Consider the following 25,938-nt stretch of genomic DNA (forward strand, 5'->3'; position numbering starts at 1 on the left):
GCCGTGACTGTCCTGGCACGGGCAGCGCGCCTGCCCTGCTCCCCGCCCCCTCCTCCAGCAGGTCTGCCCCTGTGCTAATGGCCACCTTGGCACCTCGCAGTCCTGTCCTGAGGTGCGGACCCCGCCCCAAGCGAGTGGCTCCCTAAGAGCCTGCCCTTCCCGATAGCTGCTGTCTCGGGCATGAGGCCTGTGCGTCCACTTCTGTGTTGCCAGTCCGGGCCTGCCCAGAAGTGCCCAAACCTTTGTTCAACCATTAGGCACGTAAGAAAACAACTGGAAGGAAAAAGAAGGTGGGGCCGGAGGTCGGCTGCCCGAATGGCTGTGTGACAAGGACACGCCTCTGGTGACAGCAGTGCTTTGTCAGCTGAAGTAGGGAAACATGGTCCACCTCACAGATCTGCTGGGGGTCACAGGAGCAGCGGCGCGAGGAGACTGGAGCGTGTGGTGCCCTGCTGTGTTGGGGACACTGGGGACCCTGACCCGAATCTGCGCAGCTGACGTTCTCAGGGGGGCCCACGGGGTGGCCTCAAATCGGCCCGGTGTTTGGCCGCCAAACCCTACTGAGCACTAGGGGTGCGGTGCTGGGTCAAGCTCTGGCAGAAGCCCATGGAAAGAAGGGCAGGCCCTGTCCTCAAGACGCCCGCCATGAGTTTCAAGTCGGCCCAATCTCGCAAAGAGCACGGGCTGGGGCTGGGGCTGTGGCAGTGCCGGCCCTGCCCGGGGTGCCAGGCTGGGGCACGAGGAGGCCCCAGCACAGACAAGCAGGGTAGGGGTGGGGGGAGCCGGCACGGTCCAAGGGAGCCCAGACCTGGCTCTCCTCCTGAGGTCTCGTCCACCAACCCCTGTTTGCCCCCAAACTCCTGTGTGCCCAGCTGGCCACCGAGGAGCGGCAGGAGCCCTGACCTGGCTGACAGCATTTCTGGATTCCGACCCTGGCACTTTGGCAAATTCTAACTAGACCCAAAGGAGAAGAGGAGCCACGGTCAAGGCACAACCTCTCACTGCCGAGCGGGGAGCCAGCCCATAATTCTCCGCAACTTAGGAGTTCACAAACGGTTTAATTCCTGGCTTTGCACCAGCTTTTGAACCCAGTTCTGTGTGATTTCAAACAATGGTTACTGTTCCCTGAGCACTTGGCTGGCACCTTGATACAACGGATTATGAAATACCTAGAGCACACAACAAGTGGAGGGAGAAATACAACCACAGCCTTGTCCCCTCGGTCACTTCACTCAGTCCTCACAACAAGGTCAGCAGGACGACCTCCACTCCGCACCCGGGGAAACAGGCTCCAAACGGCAACACCAGGTTCCTGAAGAACGGCAAGGCCAGGATGTGGGTCGGATTGGGTCACAGAGTGCAATGCCCCCTCTGCCTGGCCCTCCTCACTGTTCCGAGTCCGTGTCCTCATCTGCAAAATCAAAGTGATGGAGGAGGCCAGCGGTTTTCTGAATCGTTTTGAGCCGTGGACGCTTTGTTCAAATGGAGCCTGAAGTGGCGATGTATCCGGGCAGGTGGGTGAAGACACGGGCTCTGCGGGAGGGAAGGAGCTGCAGGCCCGCCAGCCGGGCTCCCCGCTGGAGCGCGGACGAGTTGGGACGAGTTGGGTCGTGCGGGCATCTGACCGCTGAGCCAGGGCCCGCCAAGCCGCGACCCGGTCTTCAGCGACAGCGGAAGTCTACCAGTCACCAGGCGGGGGGAGCGGCGGCTCGGGGGCCAGCAGCCCTTACAGGTCCTCTGGGGCCAGGGTCTCAGAGCTCCTCAGCAGGGACAGCAGGTTCAGGGCTGAGACACCGGGCACGTGGCCAGCGCAGATCTGCAGCATGCGTACCAGGCGCTGTGCCATGGTGGCCCGAAAGCCTTCCATCTGCCGGGGGAGAAGAGAGGATGGGGGAGGCGGGTCGGGGGCAACCGGTCCTGCCGCACGGCCTGCCAGAAGGGGCTGGAAGCCGAGATGTGGGGCTTAGCAGGCAAGGTTGGCGAAGTTGGGTAAACCGTCTAGTGGCCGCAGAACAGGGATCTGGATCCGGGCTAGTTCCAGGCAGTGCCCGGGAGGCAGAGGCCCCGAAGGCTCCTTACCTGGGAGCTGAGGGATGGAAAAGGGGGGCCGACAGGCAGTGGCCCTCAGGGGGACAGGGAGGTGCCATCAACAAAGAGTCCCTGCTTTTGAAGGCAGGGGCCCAGAGGCGCTGCGGGGTGGGGTCACGTAGGGCGGGTGACTCTGTTCCAGGGCCTGGCACCAGGGAATCAGTGCCTGGTGAAGGAAGAACGATGCTGAGCCGCCCTCCCCCGCCAAACGGGGCTGGCGCCGCAGGACCAGCTCGTCCTCCCTCTGCTCCTGCTTTGACCGGGGAAGGGGCCATGAGCGTCCAACCAGTCGCCCAAACTAGGGACTGGGCACCCTCGGCCCTCCTGCTCTTGCTTCCGCCTTTGTCACTTGCGACTCCTCTTTCCAAATCCAGAGGCAGCTGTCCTTCTCCCTGAGTGCCCTCTCAGCAGACCCTGCCACAGCCATGCCCCGTCCCTGGGATGCTTTTCTACCTGCCCCCGGGACCCCACACTCCCCTGGCCTCTCCTCTGGCCTCACAGGCTGCCCCCTCCTCTGTGCCACATCTGAGGGATCCATTTAAACCCACATCACGTAAGTGGAAAATAAAAATAAGTAAAACCCATGTCAGGCCACACCCCTCCCTGCCCCCACACCCCTCCCTGTGGCTCCAGTTTTACTGAGTGAAAGCCACTGCCTTTACTAAGACCCATGAGGCCCCCCGGCTCTGGCCCCACTGTCACTCTGACGCATCTCCAGGGAGCCCTCCCTGGGGGACCCTGGACCCACCAGGCAAGTCTCCACACTCCTCTGGCCCCACGTGCTCCTCCACCAGGAGTCTCCCCGGCTTGCCTCCCTACCGCCTTCACAGATCTCTTTAACAGTCACCCCCGGCCACTGACACTAAACCTTACTGCTTTACCACCTCTTGACCGTCACGTCCTCATTTTCTAACGCGTTTTACTTTTTTTTTTTTTGGTCCTTTTTTTAAAGTTTATTTATTTGAGAGAGACAGAGACAGCATGACTGGGGGAGGAGCAGAGAGAGAGGGAGAGAGAAAATCCCAAACAGTCTCCGTGCTCAGTGCAGAGTCCGATGTGGGGCTCAAACTCACGAACCGTGAGATCATGCCCTGAGCCGAAACCAAGAGTCGGATGCTTAAATGACTGAGCCACCCAGGTGCCCCACGCATTTTACTTCTTTACATGTTTCCTCTGCTACGACAGAGCTGAGATTTTTTTTTTCCCCCTTTTTTACTGTTTTGCTCTATGCATCCCTCGGGCCCAGAACAGTGCTTGGCACACTGTAAGTACCTAAAAATATCTGTTGACTAAATCCTTACTCTGACTTCCGTGGCCTTGGTCTCAGAAAGAGGCCTCCCAGCTGCTGCTGCCGCTCTCACTCAGGCTCCCCGGCTGGCCTCCTGCAGCAGCCTCGACCCCAAGCCTCAGCTCCGGCCAAGCCTCCTCCAATCCGCACACGACACTCCAGAGGTGCGGCCCCCAAACCCAAGCCTGACTACATCAGATGGCTCCTGTCACCTACAGGAAGGAACGGCTTCTTCCCATGCCAGGCCACCAGGTCTCTGCACTTCCTTCACGCCTACACCGTGACTGCTGGGTCTAGCCGCCGGGGGTAGAAGTCTCTGCCTCACCGGGTTCTGGGAGGGCAGGCTCCATGCCTGACTCATTCGTGTGCTCAGGGAGCAGCGCGGGGCCCCACTGGCAGAGCTAGGAGAGCAGAGCTAGGAGATGAATTCACTGGGCCAATCCCACAGCTCCGTGAATGTGTTTCTTCACGTGTAAAAGGGGGCTGATAATTCCTACCGTGCCAAGACCTTAAAACATGGCGAAGCTCGAACTCAGATATGTGGAGGACTGCGCCCCAAAAAGGACAACACAGGGGGTGCCTGGGTGGCTCAGTCAGTTAAGCATCGGATTTGGGCTCAGGTCATGATCTCACGGTTCATGAGTTCAAACCTCTCCCACTCCCCGCGGGTGAGCTCAAGCACTACTTCGGGTGAGCCCCGTTTCTCTCTCTCTGCCCCTCTGCCCCTCGTGGGATTCTCTCTCTCTCCCTCCCTCTCTCTCTACCCCTCGCTCACTTGTACCCACCCCTTCTCTCTCTCAAAAAAATTAACTAAATACAAATAAATAAATAAAAAGGACAGCACAGGTACGAGGAGTGAGGGCTGTCCAACCACCGGGTGCTTCATGTGAGGGAATGCCAGGTTCGCGTTGCCAGCAGGCCAGCTGCTACGGCTGGAACTAGACGGGCGGACGCAGGCCTTTTCCTTGAGAGCGGTCAGGCTCCTCATACCTGGTACGGCCTGCCACCTACTGACCACAAAGAGAACTACACCACACGGCGCCAGGCTGGGGGGCCTCTCAGCCAGAACCGCCTAAGGTTTAAAGTACCTGAGCTGTGGGGCAAAGATGATGATTCCCCTTTAGAGATAGGAAGACGCAGGCTGCGTGGGGGAAGTGACTGTTCAAAGCCACAGTTAGCAGCCTAAGAAGAAAAAGAGACAGCAGCGTGCAAATCCTGTTGGCTCTACCGCTTAACTTACTAGCTGTATGACTGAGCGAGTTGCCTCTCCTCTCGAAGTCTTGGGTTTCTGGGGTACGTTGTGGGGAAAGTCTGGAAGGGCGGGCACTTCGCGTGTGCCCTAGGCCTCAGCGTCCTGTGAGGTCAGAGTGCTGACTAAAATAGTCGTCAAGCATGAAAAACGAATTTGTGACCAAGGGGTATGTGCATCTTCATGGATGCATTGAACAAGGAGATCTGCCCCATCCTCTTATGAGATGGAAATATCTGCCCTTTCTGCTGGTAACAGCCCCAGGCAAATACTGCTAAGACTGACATCTCTTGCCTGTATTCGTACCGCCAAATTTCACTTAGAGTTTAATGGGAAAAAAAGTATTTTTTTTTTTTCTCTCATACAAGTTCACCGATCCCCTGAATTCTACCCTCAGGCCAGAGGGGTCCACAGACCCATGAATAAGAATCCCTGGTCTGGGTGGTGGTAAGGGACAGTGTGCTGACTCAGTTCTCTCTGCATTATATCACTTTACCTTTGGGGATAGGTGCAAGACCAAGAACACAGCAGAAATGAACTTCAAAACCAATAAACACACTCTAAAACCAAGCAGGCCTGCGACGTGGGTGGGGTGGCCCAGGTCCCGGGAGCCCTCAGCAAGCCTCCCAGAGGGGGACAGCTGCTGAGTACTTTTAGCAAAACGTCAGGATTCATGTTCCAGAAAGCGAGGCTGGAGAGCGAAGTATATCAGCAAAATAGAAATCTGCTCTGAGACGCTTATAATTAGACTCACCCTATGAGAAACACCAACAGAAGTGAGTTGGGACAGAACGGACACCCTATGGGTCCCTCCAACCCTCTACTCACCCACCCACCCGTCTTCCCTGCTGCCTGCTGGATGCCCTGCCCCAGGCTGGGACTAGACAAGGTCTGGGGTCCAGGGGAGTAAGGGGAACAGGGGCATTCTGACTGTGGACGGGCATGAGGGGGCACTGGTTAATGAAACAGACAAGACGCCTGGCCTCACAGCCCTTACAGCCCAGCGGGAGAGTGAGATATTAACAAGGACCCACATGACACACATAAAACTTAGTTATGAGAGAAAACGAAGCAAAAGAAGAGAAGGCAACAAGTGACTGCACTCGGCATGAAAGAGGCACTCGGGCTGAATGCATACTGTCGCCCTACTTTACATCTGTGCGCCCCAACGCTTAGGGTGACAGACCTACCCAAGGTCCAGCCAGTGAGCAGAGAAGCCAAGATCCAAATTAGGATCTTGTGTCTCCACATCAGGACCTCCTCACTCGGGCACTTGACTCTCCAAGAGCATTCTCGACACACCTACTGTGCTGACTGCCCTTTCCCTGCACCCCCTCGATTACTGTCCTTACCTCCAGGTCACAGAAGAACAGAGGACTTCGGTAGGTGTGGGCTAGCTTCACGACCGTGTTTCGGTGGACACTGCAGTGACTCTCTCGCCCAGCTGCAAAGAAGCCGTGAGTGCTACAGGCTGTCACCTCTACCTTCGTGGCAGTCATCCAGGAAGCACTGGGCGAAGTCATTCACTACCTCTCTCTGGGCCTCAGCTGCTTACTAGTCAGTGAGGGGACAGTCCTGTTCAACCTTCTTTTCGGGGCAGCCAAGATCATTAAATTAGAAAATAAAGCTGAAAGGGCTTGGAGAGAGTGCTCTGTAAAAACGTGAGTTTCCTCATCTAGAAGAGGAGGATGGTAACAGCCCCCACTCCACTGAGTTACTATAGAGATTCGGTGAATTAATATATAGAAATGACCCGGCATTCATTTATCCATCAATGCTCATTGAGCATAATCTGTGCCAGGCCCTCCCCCCAAGGACTCTGCAGGTCAGCTGGGTGGAGGAGGGCAGCTCAGACACGCCATCGGTGTAGGTGGAAGGGTGGGGAGTCTATACGACAGAAGCATGCGTGGGATGGACACCTCGGGGCCCAGACTGCAGGGCTGGTCAGGGAGGTGTCTCCGAGGGGACAGGAAATAGGGGTTAGCTAGACAAAGAAGAAAAAAGCATCCAGGAGAAGCTCTATGATAGAATCACGAAGGGCATGGGCTCTGGAATAGGACCATCTAGGGATGAATATTGGCTCTACCACTTTTTAGTTGTGGGCCTTGGACAAGCTGGTTCACCTCAAGGCTCCAGTTTCCTAGCTCTAAAACCAAGCTAACAATATGTACCTCAGAGCGTTGTTTGTAGTGGAGATTAAGTGATCCAGAAACGAAGCACTTTTAGAACAGTGTCTGGTGCGCAGTGAGCGCTCAATAAAGGTCAGTTATTGCTATTTCCGCCGTTAGTGTTACAAAGTCTCTCAGGAACGGCAGGCCTTGCTCAGAGAAGGAGAAGCTGAACCAAAGAAGGGGACAGGAACAGGAGACGAGACTAGACAGGAAGGTGGAAGGCCAAACTTGTGCCTTTACAGGACCGACCGTGGCTTTTCCTCTGAAAGCCACAGGGAACCACCAGGCAACTCTTAGCAATTATCTCAGCAGAACGATCTGCTCAGATTCACTTTCCGAGACACCGCCAACAGGTCAGATTCCAAAGCTCACGTTCTTTGGTCCCTTGGGTGGCCTCAGTAAGAAGTCCCCCACCGCAGTGCCGGCCACACAGCGCCCGCGGTGGGGGGTGGGGGAGGATGCACTTACCGCCGGTGGCAAGGAAGGCTGCCTTCCCCAGGAAGAAGGTGGCGTCCACATGGCGCAGGGATTCCTCCACGTTCCGGAGGCTGGCGCGAGAAAACGAACCACAGGCCAAACCTTACCACAGAGAAGGTGGAGGGCTGCGTTCCTCAACCCAGAGAGGCCAAAGAAGGAGACGAGGGTAAGAGGAAACACCCCTAGAGGAATACGTCATCTTTCGTTTTGCTGGAGTATTTTTAATTACAAAATGACTCAAGCCCGTACAACAATCCGATAGTGAATATGGAGGTGTTCTGTAAAAAGGAAGTCTCCTCTCCGGCACCACCCTTCTGTCTCAACATCCCCGAGGTAACCGCTGCTGACAGTTTGGGGTGGAATTCCTCTTGCATATGAATTTTTCCTTTATATATATTCTCACACATGCAGACAAATGCTTCTGTGGGACCGATGCTAGATGTGGAATGGCTGCGTCACAGCTCTGTGTCTTTTTAAAATGTATCTAGGTGGGCGCCAGGTGCCTCAGTCAGTCGAGTGTCCGACTCTTGGTTTCAGCTCAGGTCATGATCTCGCGGTTTATGGGTTCGAGCTTCACATTGGACTCTGTGCTGACAGTGTGGAGCCTGCTTGGGATTCTCTCTCTCTCCCTCCCCTGCTCGTGCTCTCTCTCAAAATAAATAAACTTAATAAATAGGTAGGCAAATAAATATATAAATAAATGTACCTAGGTATTGCCATATTGCTCTCTAATAAGGTTAGATATTTACAGTTCCATCAAGTATGTGAAAACACTCTTTTCTTCCAGGAAAAGGGCCCTTTAACCTTCTGGGCCAAGGGTTTCATTCACTGGTGTCCAAGGAATGATAAAGAAATCTGTCATCTCCTGGTCAAAAAGCCATCTTAGTCAGGTGACCCAGGCCAAGGTTTCAGCCTGAACAAGCAAGGCCTAAGGCAAACAGTAAAGGATGGCTCTCGGCCCCTAAGTCTGACTATAGAGCAGGATCTCCCCAAACACCCAGTCAGTTTTGGTGAAGCGATGGGTCCCACCCAAAGAACAGATCTGCTGAGTCAGGACCCCTGGCAATCATGGCAGATCTTGGCCCTTTCTCTGCCCCACCGTGGGCCCAAGTCACTGCTTGTCTGTTCCAGCTGGCCAGGCAGCGGGTCTGGACTTGATCCTGCTGCTGGCTGTAGCTGGTATCGACCTGTCCCTGGTTCCAGGTGTTTCCACTACAGCCTTCACTTAACACACACCACACGACTAGGTGTGTGCCTTGGTTTCTGTGCTGGATGCTGCGTCCTGCCTCCCCTCAGTCAGCCATCGCCCCCAGAGGGAGAGTGCGAACCTTCTCCTGCGCTCCCCAGGTTGGCTGCAGTCTTGTCCCCAGGTTGCCAGCACCACGGGGAGGGCCAGGCTGGGCCCCAAGCATCACCACCCGCTCATGCCTCCCTGGCTGCTACGTTGGGCCCCTGACCCTGGACCAGCCTTACAGTCCCGTGCACACATTATGCTCCTCTTACCTTTTACATTAACCCTTCACCTGGAACCTTCTGCTCACTCCCAGTTTTACCTCGGTACCTCAACCTGGTCATCTCCAGCAGAAAGTCTACCCTGCCCTATGTCCTGAGAGTCACAGGCCTTGTTGGGGCTCTCATAGCCCAATGCATCCTTCTTTTATAGTACCTATGCTAGCTACTACAGCTCTGTGTTCAAGAGTCCAGCTTCCTCCCCCAGGGGGCTGGGAACACCTTAGGGACAGGGGTCTGTTTCATTCCTGTCTGTGCCTGCCATCAGGGATACAGAGAAGGCTACAGAAAACATTAGCTCAATGACTGATGGCACTGTTGGGGTTTACCAGTCTTTTTTTTTTTTTTAATGTTTATTTTTTTAATTTATTTTTGAGAGAGACAGAGAGGGAGGGAGAGAGAATCTCAAGCAGGCGCCATGATGTCAGCACAGAGGCCGATGCAGGGCTTGAACTCACAAACCATGAGATCATGATCTGAGCTGAAACCAAGAGTCAGATGCTTAACCGATTGAGCCACCCAGGTGCCCCTATCAGTGTCTTTAAAATATCATACACTTGCCACTGGCTCCCCATCCTCATCCTCTGGGGTAACCCCAGGCAGCCTCTCCCTGTGTCTTCTGCTTCCTGGCATAGGTGAGGTCACCATCCCAGGTCTACCAGAGTCCTGAAGGTACCCATTCTCTGGATCTCACCTGTATTTGCTATGAAGGTTGACCACAAACACGATCAAGTCAATTCGGGGCCGATCCACACTGGAGGGCAGAGGGAGGGACCTTGCCAGGTGGCTGAAAAACAAGAAATTGCAAGACTAGGGGCACCTGGGTGGCTCAGTCAGTTAAGCGTCCGACTTGGTCTCAGGTCATGATCTCACAGTCTATGAGTTTGAGCCCCGTGTAGGGCTCTGTGCTGACAGCTCAGAGCCCGGAGCCTGCCTCAGGTTCTGTGTCTCCCTCTCTCTCTGATCCTCCCCCACTCGTGCTTTCTCTCTGTCTCTCAAAAATAAACAAACGTTTAAAAAAAACTGCAAGACTAAAGATATATGTACCCACATCACAGTGACCATTCACATACTGACCTTCCTAGGGTAAGAAGGTGTCAAGGGCTCCTCCCCTATGCCCCTGATGCTTTTGTGGGCAAGACTCCTCAGGCAAGCATAGGGGCAGGGCAGAGCCGGTCCTTTCTAGATGACTTCTGTCTGACTCCTTCTGCCTCAAAGTTGGGAACTGCCTTGGCAAGAGGGATTTGGGGCTATAGATAGCATGGGGCGAGCCAGCTACACTGTGTGCTGGGAGGGAGATGAGACCCGGAAGAGGGGCGTTAGATTGTGAAGACTAGGGGTTAAGACTGAAGCCCCTTGGAGGGCAATGGAAGTCGGCTCAAATCTCAGGTCTGCCAATTACCAGCTATGTGACCTTGGGTAAGTCACCTTCATCACTCTCGCCTGAACTTGTTCCCTCATTGGAGATTCTTTAAAGTGCTGTAATGGGGTTTATTCTCCTAGTAAGGGGTGTTTCAAGTTCCCACGGAGGAGCACCCTTTAGAGTGGGGTCATGCTCCTTCCATACGGACCCTTGGAGCTTATCTATGAAGGGCAATGACACCCACACGCATTCAGTCCCTTGCTTCCCACCAGCAGCTATTTCTACTCTCCATCAGTTAGAAAAAGAAAAACAAAACCTAATTGCTTAGTCATCTTTTCTCCAAATTAGGGGGGTAACTGAACACTACTCTGTGCCAAGTACTGCTCAAAGCACTGGGGATTCACTAGTGAACAAAAATCAAAGCCCCTGACCTCAAGGAGCTGACCCTGGGGTCCACGGGGGTGGCAGGCTGGAAACAAATAAACAGGCGAACAAGGAAATTTCTTATGATGACAAGTGCTAGAGGAACACAGAACACATGTGTGAGAGAGTGATGGAGGGTATCTTAGCTGGAGGCAGATCACGCCTTGAGGGGCTGGCCCTACCTGCGCCCGCCTCTCTGGCAGCTCCTCTGCCCGCCTACAAGAGCAGGCTGCAGTTCAGCCACGGCAGAGCGATGGGAAACCCCCCCCCCCCGCCCCAGCCTCAGCTACTTACACCCTCAGCTCCGAGGCGCAGTCCTCCTTGAGCATCGAATCGGCCAGCTGCTGCAAAAGAGCATCTTCCGTGCCCACCAGCTGTCCAGGGAGAGAAGGCGGCCTACTGATGCCTGGGCACAGCAGTCCCGCTGGAGGGCCTGGGGATCAGGCCACAGACCCAAGACCGCTCGACTCCCAGGATTCCCGCTCCCACGCGCAGGACGCCGTTTGCCGAGAGAGGGCTCCGCCAGGCCCCAGTTGAGGGCCCAGAATGCACCCGCTCCGGTAGTGTCTGCACAGCGCTTCTTAACTGCCCCAGACTCTGCCTCGGACGGCCGGACCCAAGAGACGCTGGGAAAACCATTACCTGTCCGGCGCCGAACACAAGCTTCCCGGGTCCCAGCCCGCCCAGCCGCCCCACCAATCAGAAACCGGAAAAGAGCCCTCCGCGCACCTATTGGTGGGGGCGTCCTTCAGACTCAGAGGACGGCTATTCCGATTGGTTCAGAATGCGGCCCTCCCGCCCACCACACCCCAGCCCGAAAAGCGCGCATCAGAACCTCAGAGAGCCCAGAGGACCAGACAGACGGTGGAGGCCCCGCCAAAGAGGAAAGGCGGTGAGGGGAAGCGGAGCAGCTGACGCCTACCAAGATGGTGGCCGTGTTCAGGCCAGGCTGCTTGTCCAGCGGCCGCAACACCGACATCCCAGTCGGCGGGTGAAACGCAGCTCTGGAAGTGCGCGCGGATCTTTCAAAATGCCGGAGGCCCGCCCTTAAGTGCAAGACAGAGGGTCGCGTGACCATAGTTGGGCGGGGCTTCGCGTGGTAGGGCGTAACTCTCTTAAAGGAATCAACACCCCCTTTTTTGATGGGGGCGTTCCAGCTGCGGCCCCCAGGCTCTTAAAGTGCTGTCAATGGGACAGGCCTTGCCTCAGAAAAAGAAGGTGTTCAGTGATTCATTTGTTCATTTTTGTTCACTAAGGCTCATTCATCATGCTCTTTTTTTTTTTTTTTCATGGTTCTTTATTTTGAGAGGGGGCGCACGACGGGGGAGGGCCAGAGAGAGAGAGAGAGAGAGAGAGAAATCCAAGCAGGCTCTGACTCGGGGCTCAATCTCATGTCCCATGAGATCATGACCCGAGCTGAAATCAAGAGTCCGAGGCTTAATGGACTGAGCCACCCAGGCACCCCATTTCATCATACTCTTGATTCCTTCCCAACCTGCCCCTCTCATTTCTTCTTCCCCATCTCATTTGACTTCATCCATGCAGCTGCTCAGAACAAAACCTTGAGGTCATTCTTGGCTCCTCTTCCTCATCCCCCACATCCAACCCATAAGCCAGCCTGCGAGTTCTAGTCTTAAAATGCATCCAGAAGCTGACCACTTCTCACCGCCTCCACTACCACCACTAGGACAAGCCACTGTCATCTCTCACCTGGACTATTGTAACAACCTTCTCACTGGCTCCCTGCTTCCACTCTGGTCCCCAGGGCTACCGGTTCTTCTCCACACAGCAATCTGAGTCATCCCTATAAAACAGAACCTGATCAAAACCCACCAATAGTTCCCGAACGGCTTACATGGACTGTGAAGCTCTATGTGTTCTGGTCCCTGACAATCTCCCTGACCCATCTTCTGCTCTTCTCCCTCTTACACTCCTCTAGCCACATGGGCCACTAGGCTGTTCTTCAAATTATTCCAAGTATCCTCCCACCTCCTGCCTTGTCCCTGAGGCTCCCTGTGGCTGAAAAGTTCTTCTCCCCCATAGTCGCTTGGCTCGTCTCCTCACTTCCTCCATGTTTCTGCTCCAAGGCTACTTTAGCAGAGAGGCCATTCTTAACAACCCTATGTAAAATAGCAAGTCTCAGTGGCGTGCCTGGGTGGTCGGTTAAGCATCCGACTTTGGCTCAGGTCATAATCTCATGGTTTGTGAGTTCGAGCCCCACGTCAGGCTCTTTGCTGACAGCTTGGAGCCTGGAGCCTGCTTTGGATTCTGTGTCTCCTTCTCTCTCTGCCCCTCCCCTGCTCTTGCTCTGCCTTTCTCTCTCTCTCAAAAATAAATAAATGTTTATTTAAAAATTCTTGTTAACATTTATTTATTTTTGAGACAGAGAGAGACAGAGCATGAGCAGGGGAGGGTCAGAGAGAGAGGGAGACACAGAATCCAAAACAGGCTCCAGGCTCTGAGCTGTCAGCCCAGAGCCCGATGCGGGGCTCGAACTCACGGACCACGAGATCATGACCTGAGCCGAAGTTGAACGCCCAACCGACTGAGCCACCCAGGTGCCCCCAAAATAAATAAATATTAAAAAAAAAATAGCAAGTCTCGGGGAGCCTGGTTGGCTCAGTTGGTAGAGCATGCCCCTGTTGATCTTGGGGTTGTGAGTTCAGGGGTGTACATAAAAAAATAATAATTACAAAAAATCCCCCATTATATTTATTTCATTTTTATTTTTGAGAGAGGGAGAGACAGAGAGAGAGAGAGAGAGAGAAAGTGTGTTCGAGCAGGGGAGAAGACAGAGAAAAAGAGAGAGAATCCTAAACAGGCTCCATGCGCAACACAGAGCCCAATGTGGGGCTCGATCCCACAACCCTGGGATCATGACCTGAGCTGAAATCAACAGTCAGACGCTCAACCGACTGAGCCACCCAGGCGCCCTGAAAAAAAAAAAAAAATTATCTTTAAAAAAATAGCAAGTCTCAGGGGCGCCTGGGTGGCGCAGTCGGCTAAGCATCCGACTTCAGCCAGGTCACGATCTCGCGGTCCGTGAGTTCGAGCCCCGCGTCAGGCTCTGGGCTGATGGCTCGGAGCCTGGAGCCTGTTTCCGATTCTGTGTCTCCCTCTCTCTCTGCCCCTCCCCCGTTCATGCTCTGTCTCTCTCTGTCCCAAAAATAAATAAAAAACGTTGAAAAAAAAATAAAAAAAAAAATAGCAAGTCTCCCCCATATTCTCTCTCTTCCTTTTTTCTGCTCTATTTTCTCAATAGCACTAATCTCCACTTCACATACAGTTAAGAACTGTACAGCCTGTGTGATTTTACAGTATTTACAAACTAATAAACTGTCACCGTTTATTATTGTTTAGTAATAGTCCATTACTGTTTCATGGATGCTGGCAGAAGACATGAAACTCCTGGGTAAGATTTGTCTCTTATGTTTCCCATTACTCAAGGTAAAACCAGTAGCTAGGGCTTTATGTTTGTGTGCGCCAGTGCCCCATGTCCCCCGAGCCCTGCAAAGGACCCATCATGGAGGCCCATACACCTGGTGGATGGCAGCCCAGAGGAGGAACACGGGGATTAGAGATTCACTGCTTTTATAGTGAGTGGTAGGCAGGCCTGTTCTTTGTCGGGGTTTGGGGGAGATGTCACCTCATTCTCCAAGGTTGCTGCAAACACAACCCTGAGACAACCCCGGGCAAAGAGCTTTCAGGGCCTTGCCATACCCAGCAAGAACCCGCAGGGATGCTCCAGGGCCCATGGCAGATTGCTTCTCCCAACAGCTATATAATTACTTGCTCACTGTCTGTCTCTCCAGCTAGACCATAAGACACATGAGAGCAGAGACTTTGTCATTTTGCATGTCCAGCCCTTTAAAAAGTGCCTGGTACATGGTAGTCGCTCAGTAATTATTTGTTGAATGAATGGATTGATTTACGTCCATTGAGCCTTTCATCATTTCCTAGGGCAGACCCAATGCGCCACCCTGAGAATACAGATGAATCAGACATTATCAATTCTGGGGTGGGGGAGTCAGACCCTGATCACACAGTGTGCTCACTGCTGTGATACCTAGAACAACAGAGGCATATTCCCATCTAACCTAAATCCTCACTGCGGACTAAACTATATTTTGCTTAGAAAGAGCTGGAAATAAATGACTTCATGGAGTCCCTGGCCCAGCACAGATGGGCTTTGATTCCCCCGGCAGAGGGTGTGGAAGAGACTCGCCAAAAGTCTGAGAGTAATGAGTGCTCTGAACATAAAGTAAGGTGGGCTGGAGGACAGGGCAGACAAGAAGAAGCTATGTGAGGCGAACATGATAACCACTACACTACGGAAACACGACAAGAAGAAGCTATGTTAGGTCAGGGGAGGCCTCTGGAAGAAGGTGATGTGTTTTCTTTGTCGTTTTATTAAATTTGTTTTAAAATTTATTTATTTATGTTGAGAGAGAGAGAGGACAGGCAGAGGAGGGACGGAGAAAGGGGGAGAGAGAGGATCCTAAGCAGGCTCCGTGCCACCAGCGCAGAGCCCAATGTGGGGCTTTAAGGCACGAACCGTGAGATCATGACCTGAACCGAAACCAAGAGTTGAATGCTTAACCGACTGAGCCACTCGGGGGGCCCCAAGAAGGTGGTGTTTGAGGGACCCCTGGGTGGCTCAGTCGGCTAAGCGTCCAACTCTTGATTTCGGCTCAGGTCATGATCTCACAGTTCGTGAGTTCGAGCCCCACATCATCGGGCTCTGCACCAACAGTGTGGAGCCTGCTTGGGATTCTCTCTCCTTCTCTCTCTGCCCCTCCCCTGCTCTCTCTCTCTCTCTGAAAAAATAAATTAATTAAAAAAAAGAGAGAAGGTGACATTTAAGCAGATGCCTGAATTTAGTGAGAGAGGAGCCAGTTCAGTACGTTGAAGAAGAGGTTTTGGGCAGAAAGAGAAGCAGGTGCTGAGAGCCTGGGGGGTGGGGGGCGGGGAGCACCCCTGTCACTTCTGAGGAGCAGCAACGAGGCCAGTGGCTGAAGTGGATGGAATGAGGAGAAACTGGGGAGAATGAGGTCTCAGAGGTGACTGAGGTCCTTAGAGTATCACAGAGATTCTGGCCCCGGTCAGCACTTTCTAGGAGGGGCTGAGCTGAGACCCATTCAATCAACACGTGCTGTGTGCCTGCCTCAGGCCAATGCTGGTGCTGGGCACTAGCGACCCAGGCACCAGAGGTGTCACCCCTGCTTCCGTGGTAGAAGGACAGATAGCAACAAGCAAAGCAGCACGGTTGGTGAGGGCCGCCCCAGGGAGCGGAGGAGCCCAGAGGCGTGAAGGGTCCCTGGGGAGCCAAGGCTACACTTGGCTGGGGGAGGTGATTATTGGCTGTGGTGCTAAGATGAGTTGGTGCTTGTCACACGGGCAGTGCCATACACAATAGTCGTGAGTAGAATCGCACCGTGATGAAGGGTGGGGATTGGCAGGAAGGGCAGACCCAGGCCTGGATGGAAACTCTTGTATCAAGAACACCCAGGGGTGCGTGGGTGGCTCAGTCAGTTGAGCATCTGAATCTTGATTTTGGCTCAGGTCACGATCCCAGTGCTCAGTGTGGAGCCTGCTTGGGATTCCTCCCCCTCCCCCCCAACCCCCAGAACACCCAGAGCTGGCAGGGCCGTCAGACGCTCTCTGGGATACTGTCTCTGAAATCAGCTTCTGTGGAACTCTGCAGAGATACCTCAGGGATGCTGGAGGGGACAAGGAGAAGCTGAGTGGGTAGAATCCAGAAAGCCCACCCTGTCATTTCACAGAAGCAGCTCAGGCTTTGTCTCTATTGCATATTGAGCTTCCCCTAGTTCTGAAAAAATATCTTTAATGCTCGTTCATTTTTGAGAGAGAGAGAGAGAGCGCATGCACTCTCAAGTGGGACAGGGACAGAGAGAGGGGGACAGGGGATCCAAAGCAGCCTGATGCTGGGCTTGAACCCACGAACCATGAGATCATGACCTGAGCCAAAGTGGGACGCTTAACCAACTGAGCCACCCAGGCACCCCAAGCTTCCCATAGATTTTTGTGTAAATAAAGAATCCCGTGGCTGGTTTCTCTGTGCCCCTTTGTCTTCCCTCGCCCAACTCCGATCTGTTCTCCTACTCCAAACTGTTGAAAAGCGCTTTGGAGGCTTTGCTCACAATAGTCCCATACTGGAAACAACCCAAATGTCCTTCAGTGGTCAACAGATCAACAAGTTGTGGTATACTGATAAATGGAACAGCATCGGTGAGCAGCAAAAGCGTTGTGCTGAGGGACAGGCCCAGACACAAAAGAGTGCGTATTGTATTTGAGTCCATTTACATGGACCCACCATGGTGGGTACTCAGATTTAGCGCCTGGCACATAATACGTGCTACCTCGTCGTTTGTTCTTGCTCTCTGAGCCTCAGTTTCCCTGACTATAAAATGGGGACAAGAAATAGGATCCATTTCTTAAGGTCGCTGCGAATGTTTGACAAGATAACGCCTAAAGAGCGTTTAGCACCAGGCTGCATCGGAACCAGCACTCATGTAACATTACATATTGAGGAGCCCTGAACTGGGCTCTGGGGTGAACGAGGAGCCCGCTTGGGACTCTCCCTCTCTCTCTGCCCCTTCCCTGCTCACATTGTGCACGTATGCACGCATGCACTCTCTCTCTCAAAATTAATACATAAACTTAAGAAATTAAAAAAAAAAGAGTTGTATTTTACTCCATGTAATTTGTCTTAATACAAATCCCTCTGTGAACTCAAACTCATTCCCTTTGCCCTATATATGCTGGAGAGGACCTACGACCCTTGCAGGGGTCCAGATGGGCCCAGAGCTGGCAGGGTGTCTGTGGGGTGGGGGACCCAGGGTCCTGAAGGCATCTCCCCCACAGCCTTCCCCACCTGCCTGTCCTCAGGTTTCTGGGAACGGACTCTCTGGGGAGGGGGTTCCTTGAAGCCTCTGGCCTCTGGGGCCACTCTGTCCTCCTGAGACAATAACCACTGCTGTTTATGGGATGCACACTGGGCGCCTGACACTTTGCTGACACTCTGTCCATAGCACAGGAGGGAGGGCCCAGGCTTGGGGGATGGACCCCTTACCCCACCCCCACTCCCCAGCTTTGTCACTGAGAAGCTGAATGACCTAGATGAAGGAGACGGTAAGCAGCATCACGTCTCTGAGCTGAGGCTGCCTCGTCCCCACATGGGCTCTCAGCACCACTGAGAGCAGAATGAAGTAATGTGTGGGGGTCCTCAGTGCCTGGGAGTCACAGCCATCTGAGGCTCTATCCCAGCCCAGGGTATCTGGGGGGCTGGGTGAGGCAGAACCTGTGTGGGGGCCTGAAGGCCAGGCTAGGCTCTGACTGTGGCATTGTGACTTTCTTGCCGTGTGACCGTGGAAGATGGATAAATGAATTAATATGAATAAAGCACCGAAGCAGTGTCCACATTGGACCAATGTGTCCGGAGTCCCTGTCTCAGAATTGATTCTCTCCTCTATGACATATGGCCCTTGTTGGCTCTACTCGTCATTACTTCTGTGTCCCCACCCGCTTGCCAGGGACCCTCGTCTCTCCCTACCCACAAACGGCAAGCCTCCAAACCCTTCCATTTATCTCAGCTGGGGTTCCCTCCTCTCCAGGCTCAGCAACCACGGGACTCAGCAGCCTTCTGGGTGGTTCCCATTCCTCCCCGAATTCTCCCAACCCTGCCCTGTCATTTCTGTACCACGTGCACAGTGCGAGGGATCCAGAAGAGAAGGCTGGTTGCCAGGGCAACGGAGGATAAAGCCCTCGCTCTGCCAGGCTGCTGATTGGCTGAGACACGTCCCGCCTCCTGCCATCCTGAGGGTCGGGGGCAGAGGGAAGTGTCTCCTGGTGGGCAGGGAGACCTACCAGTGTGCCTTGCCAGCCCAGGACTGCCCCCTCCCAGCCCCGTCAGAGTCCTGGGCCTGAGAAGCTCTGTCTCCCACGGGAGGCAGTGGCCTCGCCCTTTCTCTGCCTCCAGCACCCAGGGCCGCTGCAGATGGCAGTGTCTCTGGGGACAGCAGCTACGACTGAGTCCACAGGCCGACATTGAGCTGCTCAGGCCGAGGCGGTGCGCTCAGCACAGAGCCCCTGGAACAGGCATCTGCAGGTCGTGAGGTGGGTCTGCGGACAAGCAGGGGGTGGGGGGAAAGGGGCACCGAGTAGTGCCAATGCCTTGGGGGGGGGGCAGAAAGAGGGGCTCTACGACCCTCACCCTGTCCTGGATGGGACTTTGGCTAGAGTGGGGGCTGGAAAATTCCTTATAGATCATCTGGAAACCCCCCCTCCCATCTTGTCACTGTGCATGGGAAACCCTGAAGCCCAGAGAGGGTGAGGAGTAGCCCAAGGTCACACAGAAAGCCAGTGAGTGATTTGTCTCAACTAGCAGAAGGTCTAGGGGTCCTCAGTCTGCCCCAGAATGGTTTTTATCGCAGGGCTAGAGAGGTTGGGGGGCCCTAAGCTGGGCTCCACAGATTCACATCATTGCAGCCAAAATTGCTACAACTCTGCCCAAGTTCCTCATTCTCATGTTTAAGCTGCAAGGGGACTGGGGTCCTGCCTGCAGCCAAGGGTGGGACACGAATCTTTTGGCCTCAGTCAGGTTAGTTTGGAGCAGCCTTCCTGCTTGGGAGCCCCCTTTCCCAACTTCCCCTCCACAGGCAACGCCAAGCGATTCTGAACTCTTTGGCTTTCCAGAAAGGCAGATGGTTAGGAGGGCATGACTAGGGCACCTTGAGACATTGCGCTTCGGAATAGCCAACGGGGACCCGGGGGGCCAGGGGCGGGCCCCAGGATGGCTACCCCTGGGAAGCAGCGTCTCTCCCCCCCGCCCCCACCCCGGGGTCACAGCCCGCCTTAAAGACCCACCTGGAAGTAATGGGACAAGAGGAGCTGGAGTTTGGAGACAGAGGTCTGAGGAGCTAGGGCTTGTCTTTAGCCTGTCCTGGAGGTCGCTCCATCTGTCCCCTCTCTTCCCTCCCTCAGAAGCCACGGGGGACCTCTGCTCATTTCATTCTGCTCAGGGGTCTTTACCCACCCCACAGGACTCAAACCTCAGGCCATCTCAGGGGGTTTAGGGTCCAGCTCTTAGCTCCCTTCCAATTGGGCAACCCAGGGCAAGTTAGTGAACCCGTGTGGGCCTCAGTTTCTTCATCTGTAAAATGTAGCCATTAACACCTACCCCACAGGCCCCGTATAAGGTTTGTGAACACATTCTAAGAATGTTCTCCCTGCCTGGGCAGGCAGAGGTGGGGCTTCTCACCCTACTCCTTTTATATACCTTAGGAAGGGTTTGAGGGTAAGTTAATGGGTCCTGCTTTATCCCATTTCTGGAAGAGATGGTCTGTGATCTGGCTTTTGAAGTACGAATAGAAGTTTGTCACCTGAACACAGTACAAAGGAGATTCCGGGGAAAATGAAAGCATATGAAAGATAGAGACTGTATGATATGCAGGTGCGCATGGGTGGCTGGCAAGCAGTTCGAGATGATGCCAGGTAGGCCAGGAGATGAGGTTGGGGAGGCTGGCAGAGCACAGATGTGGGTATCTCTGGGTCATTCTAAGGGGTCTGTGTGTATGTAACATTTATGAGGCACCTTGCACCTGCTGCCCTTCATGTTCCTGCTTTCCTGCCACTGGTTCACTGGAAATAATAGGTAATGTTACATGAGTGCTGGTTCCGATGCAGCCTGGTGCTAAAAGCTCTTTAGGAATTATCTTGTCGAACATTCGCAGCGACCCTAAGAAATGGATCCTATTTCTTGTCCCCATTTTACAGTCAGGGAAACTGAGGCTCAGAGAGCAAGAACAAACAACGAGGTAGCATGTATTATGTGCCAGGCGCTAAATCTGAGTATTTTACATAAATTAACCCACTGAACTGTCACAACAGCCATACGGTCTAGGTGGGTGCTATTTTCATTCCCACTTTCCAGATGTGGAAACCCAAGGCCCAAGGATTTGTGGCCGGTGCTTGTTGTCCACAGTCTTATAATTATGATTTTGGGCATGGGCCTGAATTCGAGAGCCTGCGCAGACCCTGTTGATATCAACGAGATCCCCTGGGGATTGGGTGTTTGTTCACCAAACCACACCCTGCCAGGATGTGCGGGTGGCTGGGGACCCACTCATCTGTGAGGGCTTGGCAAGCAGCAGCCTCTGAGACCGCACAGTCAGGGCCGGGAGGGGTGGCAAGGAGGAGGCATAGCCCATGTCGTCCTTTACTGAGTGCTCTGTTAGTGTCCCCTTCCACAGGGGACAATGATGCAGAGGCCCAGAGAGGTTAGGCAACTTGCCTGAGGGCACATATGCCTGAGAGGGGATTGAACCAGGCCTGGCCTTCAGTCATATATAAGCTTCTGAAAGGGTGGGTAGGAGCCAGCTGGTCCCCCCACCCCACCCTGTGATGGGTGCAGCTCTGTTCTTGGCGGGGGCAGGGGGCAGGCTGCTGAGCCACTGCCCTCCACTCTCCTGGGCCTCAGCCGTCCCATCTGTAAGGTGATGCTCACACCTCCTGGCTGTGCGAGGCCTGCGCGCCTCCCTCCGGGCTGGCAGGTGGGCCAAGGGGCGCCTCCGCCACCACTCACCGCCCGTGTCTCGGCAGCTGAGGCCGCCGCGATGCCGCACTTCCTGGACTGGTTCGTGCCCGTGTACCTGGTCATCTCCGTGCTCATCCTGGTGGGCTTCGGCGCCTGCATCTACTACTTCGAGCCTGGCCTGCAGGAGGCGCACAAGTGGCGCATGCAGCGCCCCCTGGTGGACCGTGACCTCCGCAAGACCCTGATGGTCCGCGACAACTTGGCCTTCGGAGGCCCAGAGGTCTGAGCTGACCGGCGCCGGGCACCGGGCGCCCTCCCCCGCCTCGCCCAGCCTGGAGACCCTGAGGCAGAGAGAGGACAACGTCTGCTCCTCCGGGCCACCCCTCTGGAGCTGGGCCCTCCCAGCAGAAGCTTCTGGGTGCCCCGGGTGGACACTGGCTGCACCTGGCGAGATAGGGGCACCTGGGTATCTTGAGGTGTCACTGCTGCTGGCCCGGGGCTTGCTTTCCACCTCAAGCCAGTTCTCTCCACACCTGCCCTCCCCAGCTCTGGGTTTATCCCCCGCTGGCCTCCAGTGCCTTTGTGCTGCCCAGCACTCTCGCCCCTCACCTGGAGTCAGGCGCCGCTGCCCCTGCCTGTCCTAAGTGTCTAGATTCCCACTTCCCCACTGAATCCCCGGTGACACTCAACGGCCCGCTCCACCCGAGGAGGCAAACTCCCTGCAGCCTCACATGGCAGGCTTCAAAGCTGACCCAAGGGAAAGGCCCTATTTGGAGGGGTGTCTGCTCCTTCCAGTTCAGCCCCACCCCTCTGGACTCAGACTTGGCAACGGTGAGCGGTGAGCGTGTGTGACGGGGTATGCAGAGGGGTGAGACCACAGAGGACGGAGGGGTGTGTGTGTGTGAAAGAGAGAGAGACAGAGAGATGAGAGAGAGAGTCTGGGAGGGGGGAGTGGGGAGGGGGACAGGCAGGTATGTATGTGTAAGAGGGAGAGCGGGGGCCCCAAGCAGGGCGGGAGGTGGCGGGGACGGGGCAAGCCTGTGATAGGCTGCCCACAGCGGTTCTCACCTCCCTCCCTGTGCCAGGTTTCCCTACTCTCTCCTTCCCCAAGGCCCCTGCCCTGTGCTGCAGCCCCCAGCACCATCCCCCTGCCCACCCAACCCCACCAGGGAGCCCTCCTCCTTTGTGGAACACTGTTGCCTCATTTGGGATGTCGAGTAGCAGCCTGTCTCACTCTCCTCCTCTGGGGCTTCCCTCTTAGTTTCTTGCAATAATAAAGACTTCATGACTATTTCTGCAGGACTGTCTCCTTTCCTGAAGGTAGGGTCATGTCTGTCATCTCACTGGATCTTCATAAAAGAAAAAAAAACCATAATATTGCCATAAAACCCTTTGTAGGGATGGGGACACTTATTTCAGAGAGGGTAGGTAAAGTAATTTCTCAGCAGCAGCACTATTGACATTTTAGCCCAGATCATTCTTTTTTTTTTCATTAAAATTTTTTTTATTTTTATTTATTTTCAGTGAGAGAGAGAGACAGAGTGTGAGTGGGGGAGGGGCAGAGAGAGAGGGAGACACAGAATCCGAAACAGGCTCCAGGCTCTGAGCTGTCAGAGCAGAGCCCAACTCGAGGCTCTAACCCAAGAACCCTGAGATCATCACCTGAGCCGAAGTCAGATGCTTAACTGACTGAGGCACCCAAGTGCCCCTAGCCCAGATCATTCTTTGTGGTGGGAGACTGCCCTGTGTGTTGTGGGATAATGAGCATCTCTGGTTTCCACCCACTAGAAACCAGTAGCTCTCACCCCCTCCCCCTACTTGGGACAACCAAACCAGTAGCTGGAGTACACGAAGCAGAGTACCAGTTAGGATATGAATTCAGGCACAGAGACGCGAAAACAACGGGGCCTTAAACCAAATAGAATGTTCTTTCTCACAGCACCTTTCATGGGAAGTTTTCTGGAGCTGGTCTGATGGCTGGTTCCACACATGTCCAGGGATCTGTGCCTCTCTGTGGCTATTCCCCGTGCCTGGCATGATGCCTTGGTTGGCAAAATCCAGAGGGCTCGCTTGCACCCCCAGCAGCAAGGTGGAGGGAAGTGTGACCCCTTCCTTCCTTGGAGGACACTCCATGATGGCCGTCCCCCTCCCATCCCCTTACATCCTACTGCTCAATACTTAGTCATATGGCTACTTCTAGCTGGAAGGGAGGCTGGGAAGTATATTCTTTAGCCGGGGGGCTGTATGTTCATTTATTTTTTTTTATTTTTTATTTTTTTAAAAATTTTTTCAACGTTTTTTATTTATTTTTGGGACAGAGAGAGACAGAGCATGAACGGGGGAGGGGCAGAGAGAGAGGGAGACACAGAATCGGAAACAGGCTCCAGGCTCCGAGCCATCAGCCCAGAGCCTGACGCAGGGCTCGAACTCACGGACCGCGAGATCGTGACCTGGCTGAAGTCGGACGCTTAACCGACTGCGCCACCCAGGCGCCCCTGTATGTTCATTTAAAAGGTCCACCTCCTGTGCTTGCTTTGGCAGTGCATATACTAAAATTAGAACGATACAGAGAGTATTAGCATGGCCCCTGTGCAAGGATGACACACAAATTCATAAAGTGTTCCTTATTTTTGGCACATGCACCTCAATGTTTAGAGCAGCATGATCAACAATGGCCAAAGTATGGAAAGAGCCCAAATGTCCATCGATGGATGATTGGATGAAGAGGATGTGGTACATAGATACAATGGAGTATTACCGGGCAATCAAAAAGAATGAAATCTTTCCATTTGCAACTACGTGGATGGAACTGGAGGGTATTATGCTAAGCGAAATTAGTCAGTCAGAGAAAGACAAAGATCATATGACTTCACTCATATGAGGACTTTAAGATACAAAACAGATGAACATAAGGGAAGGGAAGCAAAAATAATATAAAAACTGGGAGGGGGACAAAACATCAGAGACTCTTTTTCTTTTTTTAACGTTTATTTATTTTTGAGACAGAGAGAGACAGAGCATGAACTGGGCAGGGGCAGAGAGAGAGGGAGACACAGAACCGGAAGCAGGCTCCAGGCTCTGAACCATCAGCCCAGAGCCCGACGCGGGGCTCGAACCCGCGGGCCGCGAGATCGTGACCTGAGCTGAAGTCGGACGCTTAACCGACTGAGCCACCCAGGCGCCCCAGAGACTCTTAAATATGGAGAACAAACAGAGGGTTACTGGAGGAGGTGTGGGAGGGGGGATGGGCTGAATGGGTAAGGGACATTAAGGAATCTACTGAAATAATTGTTGCACTATATGCTAACTAACTTGGATGTAAATTAAAAAAAAAAGTCCACCTCCTTGGGGTGCCTGGGTGGCTCAGTCGGTTAAGCGTCCCACAACTCTTGATTTAAGCTCACGTCATGATCTCTAAGTCTTGAGATCAAGCCCCTCATCAGGCTCTGCACTGGGTGTGGAGCCTGCTGGAGATCTTCTCTTTCCCTCCCCCTCTGCCTGTACCCTGCTCATGTGTGTGTGTGTGTGTGTGTGTGTGTGTGTGTGTGCGCGCGCGTGTGCGCGCGCTCTTTCTCTCTCTCTCTTTCTCTCAAAACAAAACAAACAAAAACCCAAACGTCTGCCTCCTTGAAAGGGGGAGAACACACGGTCACCACTACCATTTTATTGTCATAGGGATTTGCTGAGGCCACAGGGCAGTGGGCTGAGATTTGGACCAGAAATCCTGACCCCAGACCAGGGCTCACTCTTGCACAGGCCCCATCTAAGGAACGAAGGAAGGCAAAAGTTGCCTCGAGGGCTGGAGCTGCTCTTCCTTCAGGGGGCAAACCGGGTCTTGTATACACCATCTTGCAGAGCCGGGCTGGGGTGAGGCCAGAGAGGCGCCTCGGGCTCACACCCAGGTGCCCCCTTCAATCCTGTGCCCTCGGTGCGTCTCTGGCTTCACCCGAGCCTGGCCCTGCTGTGCCTGCCCCTCCGGCAAGGCATTCTGCAGCTTGGGAGATTTTCCCACCCCCTCCCCGACCACGTGGCTGCCCCTCACTGCCACCCAGCCCTTGTGCAGGCACAAGACACCAAAGTGAAAACAGCTGAAATAAAAGGGTTCGGTTCCAGACTCGTACTTGGCAGGAACCCTAGGGCTCAAGGATGTCGCCAGGACATGCCATCTCTCCGTCTGTCTCTTTGTCTCCCTCAGTCCTGGTTTCCTTTGTGCGGGCATTCTCCACCGGGTGGTAAGGCTCCCCTGGGAGTCCCCGGCTCCCACAGCCCTTGGCGCCCTGATTTCAGGGGAGGGCATGCATCTTGTTGCGGTGAAATCTCAGGGGATGAACTCGCATTGGCCCCCAGGGCACATGAGTTGAGGGCGTGGGATGCCCCGATTGCCAGGCAGCTCTGGTGCCCACCACTGCAGCCAGGGGCAGTTAGCCTGCTGATCACATGGTCCGAGGAGGGGGGCAGGGGTAGGCAGTGGCAGTTGCCTAAAAGAGGGAACGGGTGCCAGGTGAAAAATAGTGGGACTGAGAACGTTTTACAGAGGAGGAGATAAGTACAGAGAGAAAGAACCCACCCAGGCCATCCAGAGGGTTCCACCACCTGGGTTTGCAGCATGAGGGAGGGGAAGGGTAGACAGGAAAGCCCAGAGTCTGGTGAGCGTATGAGTGGGGGCTCTGAGTCTGGCTGTCAGGGCGGGCAGGGTGCGGCACAAGTAGGTGGGCGGGTGAGTGGGCTCTCTGGGGACCCACTGGAGGGTGGAGCCCTTCCAGGGCCTTAAAGATCACCCCACACAAGAATGGAGGGGGGACCAGCACCACCCAC

At 54.3% G+C, this 25,938-nt stretch overlaps 1 protein-coding gene and 1 non-coding gene across 7 annotated transcripts; one reads left to right on the top strand and one right to left on the bottom strand.

Moving 5' to 3' along the window:
* Positions 1-1,038: 1,038 nt before the first annotated feature.
* CENPM (centromere protein M) lies at positions 1,039-18,320 on the bottom strand. 6 transcript variants are annotated; one of them, XM_042947971.1, is made up of 8 exons: positions 18,289-18,320; positions 12,279-12,372; positions 11,491-11,614; positions 10,863-10,942; positions 9,477-9,569; positions 7,265-7,344; positions 5,978-6,069; positions 1,039-1,867 (listed from the first exon to the last, which is right to left on the bottom strand). In XM_042947971.1, the coding sequence occupies exons 3-8, from the start codon at positions 11,545-11,547 to the stop codon at positions 1,727-1,729; spliced, it is 543 nt and encodes a 180-aa protein (XP_042803905.1). In that variant the 5' UTR covers positions 11,548-11,614; positions 12,279-12,372; positions 18,289-18,320; the 3' UTR covers positions 1,039-1,726. The 6 variants fall into 6 exon arrangements, with proteins under 6 accessions (XP_042803905.1, XP_042803906.1, XP_042803907.1 ...); XM_042947972.1 differs by having other exon boundaries at positions 18,142-18,304; XM_042947973.1 differs by lacking the exon at positions 18,289-18,320 and adding an exon at positions 12,558-12,608.
* A 5,330-nt stretch (positions 18,321-23,650) lies between these two features.
* Positions 23,651-23,755, top strand: LOC122225672. Its single transcript, XR_006205288.1, has one exon. It is a non-coding gene; the product is annotated as a U6 spliceosomal RNA (small nuclear RNA).
* Positions 23,756-25,938: the final 2,183 nt, after the last annotated feature.

The sequence above is a fragment of the Panthera leo genome, chromosome B4, assembly GCF_018350215.1.
Source record: "Panthera leo isolate Ple1 chromosome B4, P.leo_Ple1_pat1.1, whole genome shotgun sequence".
In the NCBI taxonomy this organism is placed as follows: Eukaryota; Metazoa; Chordata; class Mammalia; order Carnivora; family Felidae; genus Panthera; species Panthera leo.